The sequence below is a fragment of the Vanellus vanellus genome, assembly GCF_965231255.1.
Source record: "Vanellus vanellus genome assembly, chromosome: 1".
Taxonomy (NCBI): domain Eukaryota; kingdom Metazoa; phylum Chordata; class Aves; order Charadriiformes; family Charadriidae; genus Vanellus; species Vanellus vanellus.
Genome location: NC_138905.1, coordinates 75,137,410 through 75,153,820, shown reverse-complemented (window position 1 = coordinate 75,153,820; position 16,411 = coordinate 75,137,410). Strand labels below are relative to the sequence as shown.

Below are 16,411 nucleotides of genomic sequence, written 5' to 3'. Positions count from 1 at the left end.
GCTTTATGATAATTACTAGTAAAATATTGGGTTTTGTTTCAGAGAAAGCATCAAACTGATTTCATGACACTTCATTTACAATTTCCCATTTCATCCTCTAATCACTTAGCACTTTAAATTACTGTAACATGGAGAATTTTATAGAAGTTCTCTGGGAAGTTCTTCCTAATACCTAGCAATTGCTTTTGCTGTCCTCACCTCCACCACCTTAGCTAACCGTAGCCCCGGGAAACTGTTACAGCCCTCCTCATTCTTCTCCCTTCTTCTCCCCTACCAGATTAAACACCTTTTCCTCTCAGTTTCCTAATCCAAAATTTCAGCCCATTGTTTCTCATCTCATCAACGGCAACTGACATTTCTCTTTGAAGCCACCAGTACATTTTGAGACACCTCTAGATCCACCAGTCCTTTCCTTTGGGCTTAGGCTTCATGCTTCTCCTTCTTCCTGCTCTTCATTGCACTTTGCAGTTGACTCTCCATGTTTTGGATTTGGACTTTTTTGAACACATGGTGCCAAAACCAAACACAGTACCACAGCTGAGGCCATAGTTGATCTTAAATGTATCTCTTCATGCATTACACTTATTCAGATAACCCAACAGGGCATTTGCCGTTATCTAAATAGTAGGATATTGCCTATTCATGCTCAGCCACTGACCTAACACCACGTGCTTCTTTTCAGCAGAAATACCACCTAGCCAATAAGTCCCACAATTTTTCGCACATATGTCCCCGCCTGGAGGACTCTACATTCGCTCTTTCTGCGTAGCATTCTGCTTAGTTTAACTTTTCGTGACACCTTTGAATTCTAACACTAATGCCTGCAGTGCCGCTTCAGCTGGTATTGGCTGCACATCTGTAGTGGGAAGATAGATGCTTTTCAGTGTAACTGATCTACTGGTATGATTTCAAAAGCTGACTTTAAAATTGGAGCTGTACATACAGGGTTTAATTCAAATGAATTAAGTCATTTGGGAATGTTTGACTCAGCTGCAAAAAACTGTTCCACATAAGCCTCCCTACATAGGTTAGGATTTCTAGATCACTGAAAAGTATGACTTTGCAGCCAAGCTCTGCAAATTTTCCAAGGAAAAATATCCAAGTCTCATCTGCAAAAAGCAAGGAAAATACAAAACAGATTAGCATTTTTTTAAAAGTATTCTATATAGTTTTCTTACTTCAAAATAGATTATAAACCTGTTCACAATGGAAATTAAGGAGAGGGAGTGCAGATAAAAGAGTAAAAGCCATTGATTTCAATGGAGTCAAAGCACCGTTATAACAGCGTCAAACTGTCCCAATCACAGCATGGCTTTGTTACAACTCCACATGTTTCTGTTCATCAACCAATAAATCAGAAAAGTCAATCAGAAATTCTGCATTTTTTTCCTGGCTCTGCCTTTGGCCTGGTTGTAACACTGGCAAGCCCTCTCCATCATCACACTTTTGCTTCCTTTTCTATTCACATGTGGACAAAAAGAAAAGGTGTTCCTCGCAGAGAGAAACTAAGGCTTCAGTCGTTAATAAATTTAAAGCTTTTAAAGGAATTTTGTATTAGAGGAGAGAAAAGACTGATAACCAACAAATGGGGCTCCACGCAACTGCTGTATACAGAAGGGTTTATTATAGTCTTGCCTCTTAAGAAGTGCTTCCCAGAAATTTTATCCCCTTGCTGTGGGCAGGGATGTTCACAAACTCTTGCAGAAGAACATAAAAGGGCAGTTTTGCAATGTGAATGAAAACAATGATTCTTATCACTTTGGCACACTTCTCAATTAAATAATCTGAGGTATATTCAGATATCAGGAACGAAAAAAGAACCTCTACGTGAATTATTTAAAATCTGGTGGTTAAATGAATTCAGAAGGGAAGATCTTCTCACCACCTAACTCCTATGGAAAGGACAAAACGAGCAAGAAAGGTTTTCCTTCAATAACTTTTTTTACGGGTGGTTCAGTTGGGTTTGTTTTTTGTTTTCTCATCCTTTTCAACTACCGAATTAAAATGTAACTACCCAGAAATGGAATATATAGTTTTTACATGGAGGCATAGTCAAGAGGAATTCGGACGTTCCATTTTCATGACTGTCAGCAACGGGCTTGATATTGTACATTGGTATAATCAAAAATGAAGGAAGCTTTTATCAAATTAAATAATTACCTTGGTTCTGTCTTTTTATTTTTAACGGCTTAAGCCAATTGGACTCAAAGATGTCTTCAGGACTGAATCCAGGAAAGATTATTAGTTGGCTCTAAGATGTAGGGAGAACTGGAAAGCAAATTTAATCCCACTCAAATTTCGTGGGAACCTAATAAACAGCAGCGATATTTAACTGACATTTCAAAGCTCAGAGGCAGAATCATTGCATTTGTTAGCCTTTAGTCTCATTCCTTCATCTTGCTTTCATGCAGGAAACTGGATGCAGCAAAAACTTGTCAAACATCGCAGAGATCAAAAAAGTGAATTAATTTACTGAAAAAACCTGTTCACGTTCAGAGATGGAAGTTCATCCTGAGCCGCAAAGCGTAACGGCTGATCCTAAATCTGGTTATCCAAGTTTCAGTCAAACTATTTCCATTAGCAATGTTATAGAACCGTTGAGAGGCTCCACTATAAAGACTTTAAAAAAAAAGAATCCACGTTTCAAAGAATTAAGATTGATACCACCTCAACTAACCCTTCACTTATTTCTGTATTCAAAGCAACAAGGCACGCTCTAGTAGAAACGCTGTAGGAGCAGAAACACGATCACCTACGCTCTCACCCTGTCTCCGACAGCACAGGTATTTCATAGAAATTTTCATAATGGATTTAATTACGGTAACCTCCAAAGCCCTAAACACATACAGCAATGACCTGGTCCTCACCCAAGTGGGTCTCTCTGATGAGAGGAGAGGATATCAAACAGGGGTGGTGGAGCTCTGCCTCAGAGCCCGGCTCTACAGTACACAAAGCTCCTTGCTCCCGGGGACCTGCGAGGTGCCAAAGCAGCCACAGAGGAGAGCCGGAGGTGGGAAAGAGCACCTTGGCTCCTCCCTTCAGCAGAAGGGCTCTCCTCTCCTGCTGGACCAGAAGCATCAGTTCATGCCCTGCCCCTGCCATCGACTGATGTGCTTTCCATGTGCATGGTGGGCTCAGGTACCAGAAGAGTCTGAGTTCTCCCTTCACTGGTGAGAAGGACGCAGGGAGGGGTTTCTCCAGGGGAAGGAGCAGATCTCGTTACTCATCATACAGCAGGGATTGCGAGGGCAGAGACCCCGAGTCCCCCTTCGCCACCGGCTCCTCATGCTGAGAGCATCAATAGCAGCCCCCAGAGCAGCTGCACAGCTGCCTGCTCTCCTCCCAAATGCAATGTGTCTTCCTTCCAGCACCATCAGTGCTGAGAAAATACAGCACCCTGAAAGGAGAAGGGGGGAAAGCTTCACACAATTCAACCGATTATCGGATTATGTCTCAAAAACAGTGTTGGGAGGTGCATGTTACGTACCTCGGGGTCTTCTGTCAGTTACACTGATGCTGAATTATGGCAAATGAAGAACGCTACCATAGTTGTCGTGCCATTTTCTAATGAGATTATTTCTACACAGGTCAGAAACACTCACACAGCTGGTGGACAAAATACCAACAAACATCAGTCTATCTGAAACTTACTGAATCCTGGGAAACCATCTACTTGAACTATTATATCCCTGTTAATGATGATCTATGTGTGCATGGACAGAGCAAACAGACACGGCAACTAGAACGGAATATTGCTGCAAAGAGCATTTGTCTGAGGATTTAATTAAAAGTTTAGACAAAAGGTAAGAATATTATTAGATGACATTTGCAAGAGTTGTTGAAGATGGTAAGAAATTCCTGGAATTTGCTTCTCTTAAACGGCCCAGAGCCAGTGACTTCAGAAGCACATAATATCCACATCCCAAATAGTAACTCTTTGCATATCTTGGTCAAAAATCTTATGCCGTTGGCCAAAAATCATCACTACCTATTTAAGCATTTTTATGTTCACATGTGATCCACTGACTAGTCCCTCTCCACAGATGTAGACAAGCGTTCCAAATATCAACCTTGTTGATTTTTTCACAAAGTCTAAGAACAGCAATAGACACATCACAGGTCTCTTTACTGCACCGCCTCTTTCCAAGCAGTGACTTACAGCAGCTACTTGTGGAAAGAAAATAAAAACCAGGACAAATATAGAGCGATCTTCTGCCTAGAAAGTGTCTCCCTGCAGATAAGGCCAAGCTGACTAGGGTGGTAGGGGAATGAACTGGAAACATCAAAGATACCAACCTGTTTGCAGTCCCTCAACCATATTGGGAGGTAGAGGGTGGGAGAGGTCACGGTGACCCCAGGAGCAGCTTTATGAAACATTTCAATCCCAATTGCAACCTCAAGCCAGGGTTTGACAGAGAGGTAAGGTTTGAACGCAAAGTGGAAAAAGAAGTTTTACACAGGCTCAAAGGACTGTGAGTTTCACTATTATTTGAAGGAAGATGCCTGTGAAATATTTTAGACAAAAAAAAGAAACTGGGGCAGTCATCATGAGTCCTCTTGGTCAGCTGAGCAAATTTCTATTGTAATACCTCCAACTGTCAGTACTCCTGTATTATATGAAGCAAAGTTAGGGCAGGAAATTCCTCATCATTTTTCAAACCCAAATGAGAACTGAGCACAGTATTTTACAAGTGAAAACTGTACTGCCTGCATAGTCATATTTCCTGCTGAAAACAGAGTAGGAACTTGATCTCCAGTTCTTTCATTATTATTTGCCTGCTCAAAGTTTTGTAGAAGGCAATGCTGAGAAGATATCTCTAAAGTCAGTGCACACCCAGATTAAAGTCCTGACTCTCTCATCCTAAGGTTCTAAGTCTAGAGGGACACGGTGGTAGCTCAGATATCACTCTGTAATAATTACTGCCAACAATTTAGTTTTCTAAAGGCAATCATTCTGGTTTTAAAACTACACAGAAAATTGCTTCCACACCCCTGGTATGACAACTTTGCTCTATCCAACATGCCTCATCATAAATTATCTGGTAAGGATAAATCTTTTAGAAGCCATGAATGGTGTTGCAGGACCAATTCACTAAATCTGCCGTAACGCACTTGTGAGATAATTGAGATGTCAAGCCTCATCAATATCAACCTACTTAAAGTAAGGACAAGAGGAGAGGGGAAGAATGATAATGAAAAATACCATTATGTGAAGCTAGTTAACTTACAGCTTAGAAACAGATACATATCAGTCACCAATCTGAAGGTCCTTGAATTTCACAAAAGTCTGGAATTATAAGCAGTCTTAATTCCTTAAAAACCTTCTTTCCATTGAAATGGATTATTTGTTGACAGAGTAGTCGTCTTTTTTTTCTGTTTTAACTTCCAAGTTTTCACCTTTTTTTCCAATTGTAACTTAACGCACCGGAGGTAAAATAATGAGTTTGGATAGAATACAGGAAATGTCAGTAACAAATTATTAAAAAAAAAAAACAATCTCTTCCTGACCAGGCAGAGGAAGCAAAGTGTCAGATCTCTCAAGAGCTCCAAGCCTCAGAGGACATTTCTGCCAATTTTCAGCACTGTGAATTTGTTCTCTATGTCATTCTCAGTTACCAGTTGTGTATCTCCTCCTAATCAATACACTTGCATATATATCCCACATTACTTTCTCATCACAGGTCTTGCACCGCAGTTATCATCCACTCACTTTGCAAACTGACATTGAACACAATCCCTTTTCCTGTGGCCCATCTATTCCTTCCTCCCTTTCTCTTTTCCCATTTCCCTCCCCCTCCACTCCTCCTTGTGATATCCCCCTCTCACAAAGTAGCGTCTCACTCTCTCCATCTGCTTCTTCAACCATCTGTTCACTCCTTCCCTTCCTTCTTGCTGGATAACTTCACAGTCTCTTTAGCGTAGCTCCATAGTCTCCTTGCTGCATCACTAAAACTCTTTTTTCTTTTCCTCTTCTGTCCAAAAATACTAAGTACAGTGAGCTTTCCACTCTAGGCCTTGATGGAGGGAAGGACACAAAATAAACACCCAGGAGTTTAATAATCCTCTGCCTTGACAACTGTAAAATCCTTTGTAAGCTTCATGTTTCACATTGCTCCTCTTCATTTTATCCAAAACGCCATGGCCAAACTGATGGTCTTTCCTTGATGGGATGTTCTGGTCATTTCATCCTGCTTCTTAAATTAGCCATCTACATCCCACTGGATTTTCAGATTCCCCATCTTCAGGTCCACTGCCCTTAGCGGCTCCCTCTTTTTGCCTGGCACCTGGTGCCATCCTCTGCCAATTCTGCTTGTTTGCTTTGATCTCATCCCATGAGCACTTCTGTGCCTTCTCCTATTCAGACACTCTCTGCCTGGAATCAGCTCTTGAAGCTGATTACTACTCCATTTCCCTCTCGCTCACCCTCTCTTTCCTACTCTGTCAAAGGCTGTCATCTTTTCCACACACAAAACTAGAGAACGCTTCAATCCCTGATAGAGAGGGAAAATATTATATTTAAATACCACCAAACATCCATTTCCAAGTCTGTGCCTTTCTTCTTTCTAACACACCTGGCTTTCTATTATTCATTTTATTTCCCTGCTTTGCTTCCTATTACAATCCTTCACCTCCCAGTACCCCCATTATACGTTTCTTTATGCCTAATCATTTCTTATTCATCCTCTTGGCTTATGCCTTTTCTCATTGTTCTTCAGTGAATGTGGCAGGTTACTACCAGATCTTGTTCTGCCTGAGAACAGCCTACCTCATTCAGGGTGATAAACAAATAACATAGTAATTAAAATTCAGGAAGGCAAAAATCAGAGAGATGGTGTTGACTTTTTTCCCCCCCCTCCCTCTTCCCCTCTCTCATCAGCTACTGACATTTGGAAAATTTCAACCAACTCTATTAAACAACAAGAATTTGTCACAGTTTCCTAAGAAAGCGAGGCTTATATGATCACAACCTGCCAACCAGTTCCATCCTAACCTCTTTTGCACCCGTAAGTCAACATCAAACAAATAATACGAAGACAGAAAGGACCCAGAGGTTATGAGTGGTGAAGCAAAGAAAAACCCAAATTAGCATCTTCATTAACTGTGGGATGTAGCAGCCAGCTGGCCTGACCAGCAGAGTAGTTTGGGCCACCCATCAGTACGTGTCTGGCTTGGAAGCAGCCAAAGCACCTCCAGCACATGCCCGGTGCACGGTAAAGGGAGGGAGCCGGAAGCAGTGAGGGGAGTATGGTAGAAGAACTAACTCTGTAAAAGCCAGCCTCTCTTACTTTCCCAGCTTACAGTGAAAGGATCAGGGGTTTGGTCTTGAATTACTTCACCTAACACCAAACCATTGCCTATTTCATCTTTTCCAGATCAGAAGATCGTTAAGAACGTAACTCTGATGCGCAAATATCTATAATACAGATGAAGCATTTTTCTTTTTGTTTCCCCCGACCAGAGAAGGAACAATATGCTCTCTACCTTTTCTGAATTATACTGGGATTTGCCGTCACCAGCTGGGTTTTCGATCCAACATCCTTGGTGTATTCACTGGATAGAGGAGGAAGGTTGCACCTGTGCACAGAAAGACAATCAAGATTTTAAATGACATTCAGGATTGACAGGCTTCAACCTCAGTCTTTTTTGATCTGCAAGTTTGCAGGTGTTTTATTTTAAAAGAAAAAATAAAGCAGCAAGCTGTCAGAAAATGTAAAAGTGCTGTATAAATACTGGACGAAGCTACAAATATCCTTTACTGTACCAGACCTATGAGCACAATAGGACATTTTTGTACCACATTGTGGGGAAACGTAGAAATAAAACCTTTTGCAGAGGTGATCCTATGTAACCACTAAGCAAAAACAAAGACACCGACTTGGAATTTCTAACAAGCAGAAAGGCTGTGGAAGAGGCCATTATTATCTATAGCAAAGACTTTTTCTTCCCCCCCACCTAACTCTTTTAAAGTTCTGTTTTTCACTCTGTTCTGTCTTGTTACCAGTATCAGGCTCCAGACTGTTACCACTGTGTGGTATTATAAGCATTACACGGCTTGCAAACAACGGGCGACTGGCATTTTTAATAATACACTGCGGGGTATCTTCAGTGTACGGAATTTACCAGGAAAATACAGAGAAGAATTTTCAGCGGCTAACTAAATATGTGCATCTCGGTTCTGCTCACAGTCTTGTTCTGGTGGGCAGGGTGATAACATAATAAAGAGAAAGCAACTGAGCAAATTTACTTTGGAAAGCGAAGCGCCAAGACTCCAAAAAACGGAAAGAAACTTCCAGACAATGAAGAGCCCTAAATGCTCCATAGTAAAGACCTAGGAGAAGGAGGAAGGTGCAGCAGATAAAGACAAAAATACATTCAAACAATTATGCACTGCTCCAAAAATTACAGTAAGGAGAAATCTACTTAATACATACAAATTGCGCCAAAAACTGGTGCATTTTTCATTTCAAATTTTCTCAGCTTTTTAAATCAAGGGTATGAACAAGATTTTTAATGCTTAAAAGGCAAAAACGAAACCAGGATTCTCAGAGATGAGTAGAATTTGGGATTTTTTCAGAAAAAGACTTTTAGTTTTTTATGTTGTTGAGTTTTGTTGTTTGGTTTTTTTTTTAAAAAAAAAAAAAGTTTTTACCTCTACCATAGCCAAATTTGCCCTCCAATTTTTAAGTTCATCCATCTAATCAAGACATCCCCATTTGCACCTGCTGGCTTCATTGTTTTTCTGCAGCATGCTGGAAATGCGCAGCACAGAGAAGGAACACACGAGATACGGAAAGGCAAGAGGCGTGCAAGAGCACGTGCTGAGCAAACGCTGCCCCTAAAGAAAAGGGTCAAGCAGCCTCTGATTGCTTAAGCTCTGCAGACACCCACCCCCACAGAGGAAAAGGCCCCAGCACTAGAAGAGGGCAGGCAGCAGCACAGAGAGTTGTTCAATGTTCATGACTTCTCCTCCTGGTACCAGGGAGACACGGGTTCCTTTGCTGCACATCTTACACCTGTGAAGATGTACATGTTCAAGGTGAAGATGGCTAGGTTCAAGGCCAGGCTGGATGGGGCTTTGAGCAACCTGGTCTAGTGGAAGGTGTCCCCGCCCATGGCAGGGGGGTTGGAACTAGATGATCTTCAAGGTCCCTTCCAACCCAAACCATTCTATGATTCTATTATATGTCATTTTTCTCACTGTCTTCTCTATTTAACTCTCTGTAGCACTCCACTTCTGTGTGCATCCTCCAGGCAGCCAGTGTCAGTCATGAAACCCTTGAGCCCAACAACAACAAGTTGCTTATCCCATCTTTTTTTCTTAATAATTCAGAGGCCCGTTTCCTACACTAGTGAGAGTCAGGAGCTGGGGAGGTGAGCTACGGTTCAGTTTTTACAGCAGTTTCCAGGGGCTACTGCCAAAACTGTTGGGTTTTTGCACTACGGGTCGCCATACACTTCCTCCACACTGGGAACAATGGGTCTCGTCATGAGAAAAGCCCTTGCTTCCACAGCAGTCGCTGCCTCCGTTAGCATTGTCAGTGACCTCTGCAGCATTCAGAGAAGGGATCCCAGCGCTCGCGACAGCAGAGTGCAGCAAACGAGGCCGCACAAATTCCCGGCTGCACCTCCGCGCGTTATGGTTCTGTGCAATGTCAGTGCCCGGACAGGGCACTAGTGTGCACACAGTATACCCCCTGCAATGTTAGTTAATGCAAAACATCCCACATTCCCTATGAAAAAAAAACACGGTGGTGCTAATTTGCATGTATTTGCATACAAACACCAGCTCTCAAAAACATATTCTTAAATTCACATCATCGGGAAATGGCAAGGAGAAGGACAGCAAAGTCCCACCGCTATGGAACACAGATGAATTCAACCACGTTCACCAAGAAAAATAAAATTTCCAGGAATTTTTTCTCATTTTCGTGACTACATGTGTTAATATGTGCACAATTCATTGAGATCTCAGTCAGGAAACAGCTTCTAGTTTGGTCTACCACAATTTAAGAGAAGCTAGACAACTTAAAAAGAAACCAGGAAAGAGGACTCAAAATAAGAGGTTTCAGAAAATGCAATCATTGAGAAGAAGAAGAAGAAAAAAAAAAAAAGACAGACTAGAAGCACAGGGGAGGTTTAATTCCCAGACATAAACAATGATAAAACCTTAAAAATCAAAAAGGTTTAGCTAAAGTAAAATGAAATAATAAATAGATAGATAAATAAAGGCAGCAATAGGTTGCTACGTGCACCTGCACTGGAGAGCATACAAATTAATCAGATTAATACTATTTGGAGAGGTTGTAAAAACCCTCTCAGTAGCAGTTTTCAATGGCAGGTCAAACCAATATTTGTGAAGCAAAATATATAGGTAATTTGACTTAGAGCAGAGAGATAGCATAAATGACCTCTGGCAGATTACAGCTTAATGCTCTCCAATTCGAATAAACACAAACTCATAGGGCAAGCTTTTAAGAAGCCGTTTTTGGTTGAAATTTATTAAAAGCACTATTAGGGACCAAGATCTCTTCCTAGTTTTTATCATCGTAACACCTCAGTAATGAAATTTCTTTCACAAGCCAGTCCTCGATGCATTATTTAAACACATCTAATTCCTTTCATCAGTAAGTCCCATCCCAGCTTGTTGGGCATGAAATATTAAGAAATGGCCTGAGTATCCAGAGGAAACTCATTAAGAAATCAGTTGGTTGACAGAAACCTCTCGGCCTTTGAGATTATTTTCTTGAACAGGTCAGCAGAGTGCCGAGTGTTGTGCAGGTGAGGAACACACCTAGAAACAAAAGATTCATCATAAGAAAGGTCTTTTGCATTACCTTACTCTTGCTCCTGGTACTGAGGAGTAAGTACGTGAATGTGCAGGCAAGAAGGAAGTACTAGGACGGCATTTCAGGCCGCCATCTTTGACATGAGCCTAACCGGAAGAATGGAACATATTGGTCTTATGACCAATGTGTATGACCAATATGACTTGGACCCAGCCTTCAGCCTTTAAGGGTGGCTTGAAGGAGGATGGAGCCAGGCTCTTTTCAATGGTTCCCAGGGACAGGACAAGGGGCAATGGGCACAAGTTAGAACATAGGAAGTTCCATTCAAATACAGGGAAAAACTTCTTTACGGTGAGGGTGACAGAGCACTGGCACAGGCTGCCCAGGGAGGTTGTGGAGTCCCCTTCTCTGGAGGTTTTCAAGACGCGCCTGGATGCAGTCCTGAGTAATGTGCTCCAGGCAATCCTGCTTTAGCAGGGGAGTTGGACTAGATGATCTCTAGAGGTCCCTTCCAACTCTGAAAAGTCCGTGATTCAGTGATTCAGGCGGGGAAAAAAAAATATCAACAGGCACAGCCGTCCGTGTGTGCTTTTTTCACATCTGAGACCTTCCAACTCAATAGGTAGAAACAGCAGCAAGGGTAAAATGAGAGGGATACTTCAACCCTCTCTGGGCAGAAATGGCTTTTCTGGGTTTGCCCCAGAGAGAAGTCCATGTCCCACAGGCACAGAGAATCCAGGCAACTTGGCCGATGCCTGTGCATTTGGTAGATGCTATGTGACTATCAGGCTGTTTTAGAATGTTATATAGACACACATACTAGACACTAGGGACTAATATGAATTTAATACGTAACTGCAAGCATTCGTTTTTAATCCCTTGTGGCACCTTGGCCAACATAAAGACAATAATTACATAAGGCAGCTGAAAGGCACATTTCTCTGGACTTGTCTACAAACCCCAGAGTGCCACCATATTTAACTCCCCGGCTCCACCTGGGCTGGTACGGCTAGATGGCACGGCACAGAGTGATTAAAAGATAACAGCTTGGCCTCCCCAAACCAGGACAGCCACTAGTCAACTTGAAATAGTGACAAGTTGCTTCTAGTTTTGGAACAAACTCACCAGCAAACAGCTTGGAGAACTCCCCGCAATCCTCTGCTATTTTACAGAGAGAAACCCTCTCTCTGGGGGACATACAAACCACAGCAGAGCCATGGAAAGAGGTTGGGGGAAAGGGAGAAATATTTCTTCAAAATCTAATGCCAAGAAAACGTGTCTCTTCTGTCAAAATACAGACAAAAGTATTGCTTAGGGTTTAGTACCCAACGCTTCTCTCTTAAAATAAGCGCTAGCAGGAAGGGAGAGGGTGAATCAAAAATTTTACTTAGAAATAAGGATTACAAACTTGAAAACCAGCCAGGTATCAGAAGAAGCACCTATTATAACCACAATACCTAAACATGTAGACCATATGCCACGCACCTTTTTCATTGCAGATGCAGTGTGCTATGCCTTTGGGGCCGAAAACTGCTGCTCTTATAATCTCTACATTGTCACAACTGTTTTTGTAGAAGATGCTCAGCAACAAGATGAGTTTAAACTCATTAATTAACCTTAGTGATTACAATATATCAAAGATGGCTGCAGTCATATGACAGAGCTTATGGAAATACACTTAAGTGAAATCAAAAACCATGTGAATGGAAGAAAACAACAAGGGCAAAACGTGGCATGACATTTTACACTGCCGAAATACTTTAAAGATATCACACAAATTTCTTTAAAAAAAAAAAAAAAGAAACGTTTTATGCAAGTCACTATTGTGCTCTTTCTCTCTCAGCTCTCAGATTATAGAAATCAGATTTAGGAAAGATCAACTAAATCCTATCTTCCACCTGCTATAAAAATATTTTCTCCCAGTGGTATATTAGCTTCTAACCCAAAAGAACAGAAACATTTTCCATAAATGTGGCTGCACATCACTAATACAATACAGCCTGCAGGCAGCTATGGGATTTTTGCAGGATTTTTCCTATCACTTATTTCCAATTCAAAATAAGTTCTGTACAGATACCGGTTGCTTTACCCTCCCTGGAGAAAAAAGGATTTTTCTGATCAAGCTACAACAACTGCTGTGTTTTTTTTAAAAAAAAAAAAAAAAAAAAGTTTCTATTGTTTTTGTTACTGATTGCTCCTACAGCATTTCAATTTCCCATTGCATCTAGATAATATTACCATGGTATATACCCTGCCGTTTCTTATATTTAGTCTGTGGAACACCTAAGGAGTTTTGCAGTAATGGCAATCAGCACACTGCCTCTCTCCCCCTGTGCCTTACATCTCCTCTTCTGTGAATGCTCTAAGTATACGGTTCCTTTTGCCTTTGGTTTGTTGTATTTCTCTGCTTTACCATTGAAGGAATTTTTGGTCTTTGAGATGCAAACCAGAAATTACAGTAATACTGTTTGGTTTGCAGCAAATTTGTATGGCTTTATAATAAGCCATCAGGATCTAATAGGGAGATTTGTTAAAGTGGGTGCTCATTATGCATCCATCTCAAAACCCAAAGAAACTTAATTTCTCATCTCTTTGGGAGCGTTCCTCCAGTTTCTCCCCCACAATGTTTCTCTTGTTCATGTTCAAGAGGGAGGAACTAATTTCTGTCTTTCTTCCTTAAATAATGCAGACCTACAAAGTGCCAAATTCAATCACGAAAGCAGTAGCTGGTTCAACATCCCTCCTGACAGGTTCTTATAATTTCAGGAAGGCTGGAGGGAAATGAAACGTGAGGAATCCCCAAAAAACCTGCATCAAGGAAAGAGTTTGGTCTTTCCTCAGACAGTCAGCCAGAAATCAGTCTTGGGGGAAGAAAAACACAGGAACATTTTAGCTTGTTCCAACTTATTTCTTCAGCCTTTCCCCATAAGTCAGCAGCTACTCATCTTGAGTTCAACGGGTTACATATGACGGCATTTAGAGTTGCAGAGGACAGAGCAGGATGAGACCCTGCCTAAGACTGCATAATTAAAGAGAAAAACAGCTCTTCAGTCCCCGTCTGTGACACTGCACAACCTGTCACAACCTTAACCCACCCATCTGCAGATTGCCCCCACACAACACACACATTTCCAGAAGCCACTCAGAACTCTCCCTTTTGCCTCTTCTCACACTTTTACCCAAACCACTTGTGTAAAGCATCCTGCAAAGTTGGGGGGTGGGGGGTGGGAAGGCAAATTATAATTGATTAATCGTAACTGAATAGCTTTGAAAAGTCCAAGACTTAGCAGGAGGAAGGGGAGACAATGTGTCATTGAGGTTTCTGTCTTACCGCATGACAAAATCTGCTTGATCTATTTGTTTGCCACAGCCGCTCTTTTTCAGGATCCCACCGTTTCCCACCACGGAGCATTTCTTCAGTGGCAGCTGGAAGGGAGTAGCCTAGCAACACAAAACAAGGACCGGTTTTACAGAGGAGAACACATGCATCTTTGTAGAAGCCGCTCCTGGAGAACCCAGGGAGCTGGCAGGGCACAAAGTGATGAAAGAAAAGCGAGAATTAGGAGCTGGGGGAATGGGGGGGGGAAGTACAGAAATTAGCTGGTAAGTAGACATAGGACAGTTCTTATCCCCACTCCCCAAACCAGGACGCAACAAACGTGATACAGAAGATAACAACACCTCTGAAAAACCAAAACTGCCTGACCAAAAGTCTTGATGCACATACTGACCAAGCCAGGGAGTCAGGTCAGGATGAGCCTTCTAGCCCAGCTGCAAGGACAGACAGGAAATAAGACAACCGGGGGGGAGGAAAAAAGGAAGGGAAAAAAAAAAAAAAAAATCCATGAAAGCGACCTTCCTGAGCTGATATACAAAAGACAGCTCCGGGGAAGAAAGGAAGGAAGGAACAGGGAATGAGGTGATGACAGAAGGGCACTGGGAAGCAGGAGTCACCCTGGCTCCCTCCACGGTTGCGTCGCTGGGACAGGTCACTCTGAAGCCTGAGGCAAAGATATCTGGAGCTTGACAGCAGCTCCTTAAACACTCAGCTGCCCAGACACAGCATAAATTAAAATTAGAAAGGGACCATTTAACTAAGGAGCTCTTGTAGCCACTTAGCAGGGCATAAAAGTGGAAGGTCAAATTGTCATGCTATCCTACGCATCAAACACAGAAATAAATTAGATCCGCATAGTCTTCTTCATTCCAGAGGATCTCAAAACTACGGGTGGGACACCTTCCTGTCAGCCCCAAGTCATTCACCTTTACTGAGGTCAGGACAGTCATTTAAACAGCACACGGTGCATCAGCGCAGCCTAGCATATTAAAAAAAAATAAGTTGTGAAAAGACATGTGAATTTAAAGCAGTGTGATTTAGTTACAGGATGGCATTTGTCTACAATGCAAGAGTTAATATTCTCCTCATGCAAAAAATTGTGCAGGGATTTATTATTTATCAAACCTGTCAAAACCTGACTTTGCAGTGGAGACAGAAGTTACTGCACAGGCCTCGGAGAATGCAAATGCCACGGTGACAGGATGCAGCATCGCAAAACAATTCTCGTCTCCGGGAGGACAAGGAAGAACAGTGGCAGTGCTTGTCCTCGCTTAGATGTACAGAGCAATGTCTAACATTGCATCAGGTATTCACCAGGCATTACGACAGTGTACATGGTCCAGAAAACAGACCCAGCATAATAGCACAGACTCTGTATTTGTTAGGACTTATTTCTAATATCTTATTTCTTTTCTTCCTTAGATTTATTTGCTTTATCTTCTTTTCTCAGAAAACTATACTCCATTCAGTTAGTATAGAGCCACAACCTGCTTTCTAATGAAAAACATTAAAGCATTTTGCTTATCCTAACTCCAGATTAAGATATGCTAAAGCAGGAAAAATAAATTTTAGCTTCCTGAGGCCCAGCCACCATCAGGAACCCGGTGATAGCACAGCGGAGCAATACTGGGTATGCAGCTGCACTCTTGTCCTGCATCTGCCTTCTCAAGAACATTTTTTAATTTACACAGTTATTGAACTAGGAGCATATCTTGAAATTCAGAGGACATCTCATCTCTGAGGTGACCCTGACCAAATGAGAGCTCACACGCTCAGTAAGGGGGGGGGGTGGAGGGATGGGACTCGGAGGAAACGTAGGAGAGAGATGTTTTATAAATAACAGTACCTTTCTTATCAAGATATATCAAAGCTCCTTCCAAGAGAGCTAGTTATACAAAAGGCAAAGCTGTGACAAATCACAGACAAAGGCAGCAGCCATTAACTCTTGCTTTTAAGAGTTGTGGACACACCATCACCTAAATTATGTGGCTTTAGTATATGCTGAGTGACTTTAGATCCCCAAAATAAACATTTAGGCATTACCAAATGCTTCGAAAATTCTGTGAGTTGCAAACAGCCTTTGATATTGCTTGGGAGTACTTGCTGTCCTTCAAAGGAGGCTTATATCCTGTTATGCTCAAAGATGATAATATTAGTTGTCACTTGCATACATACTTTCGTTTCCAAAAGCATGTGAAGCTTTGAAACTCTTGTCCTTCAGAGAGTCCAAGAAACAAAAGAACAGAATCAGGGCTGTTAGGGTGATTTGAGAGAGCCAAAGGAAAGT

General features: G+C 41.8%; 1 protein-coding gene across 1 annotated transcript in view; it reads right to left on the bottom strand.

Moving 5' to 3' along the window:
- Nucleotides 1–16,411, bottom strand: part of ST8SIA1 (ST8 alpha-N-acetyl-neuraminide alpha-2,8-sialyltransferase 1) — a gene marked incomplete at its 5' end in the record, with an annotated part of 134,074 nt that overhangs the window by 47,193 nt on the left and 70,470 nt on the right. Inside the window, 2 exons of the mRNA XM_082487783.1 lie at nt 7,483–7,575; nt 14,119–14,228. Coding sequence (XP_082343909.1) covers nt 7,483–7,575; nt 14,119–14,228 — 203 coding nt within the window. The remainder of the gene's footprint in view (nt 1–7,482; nt 7,576–14,118; nt 14,229–16,411) is intronic.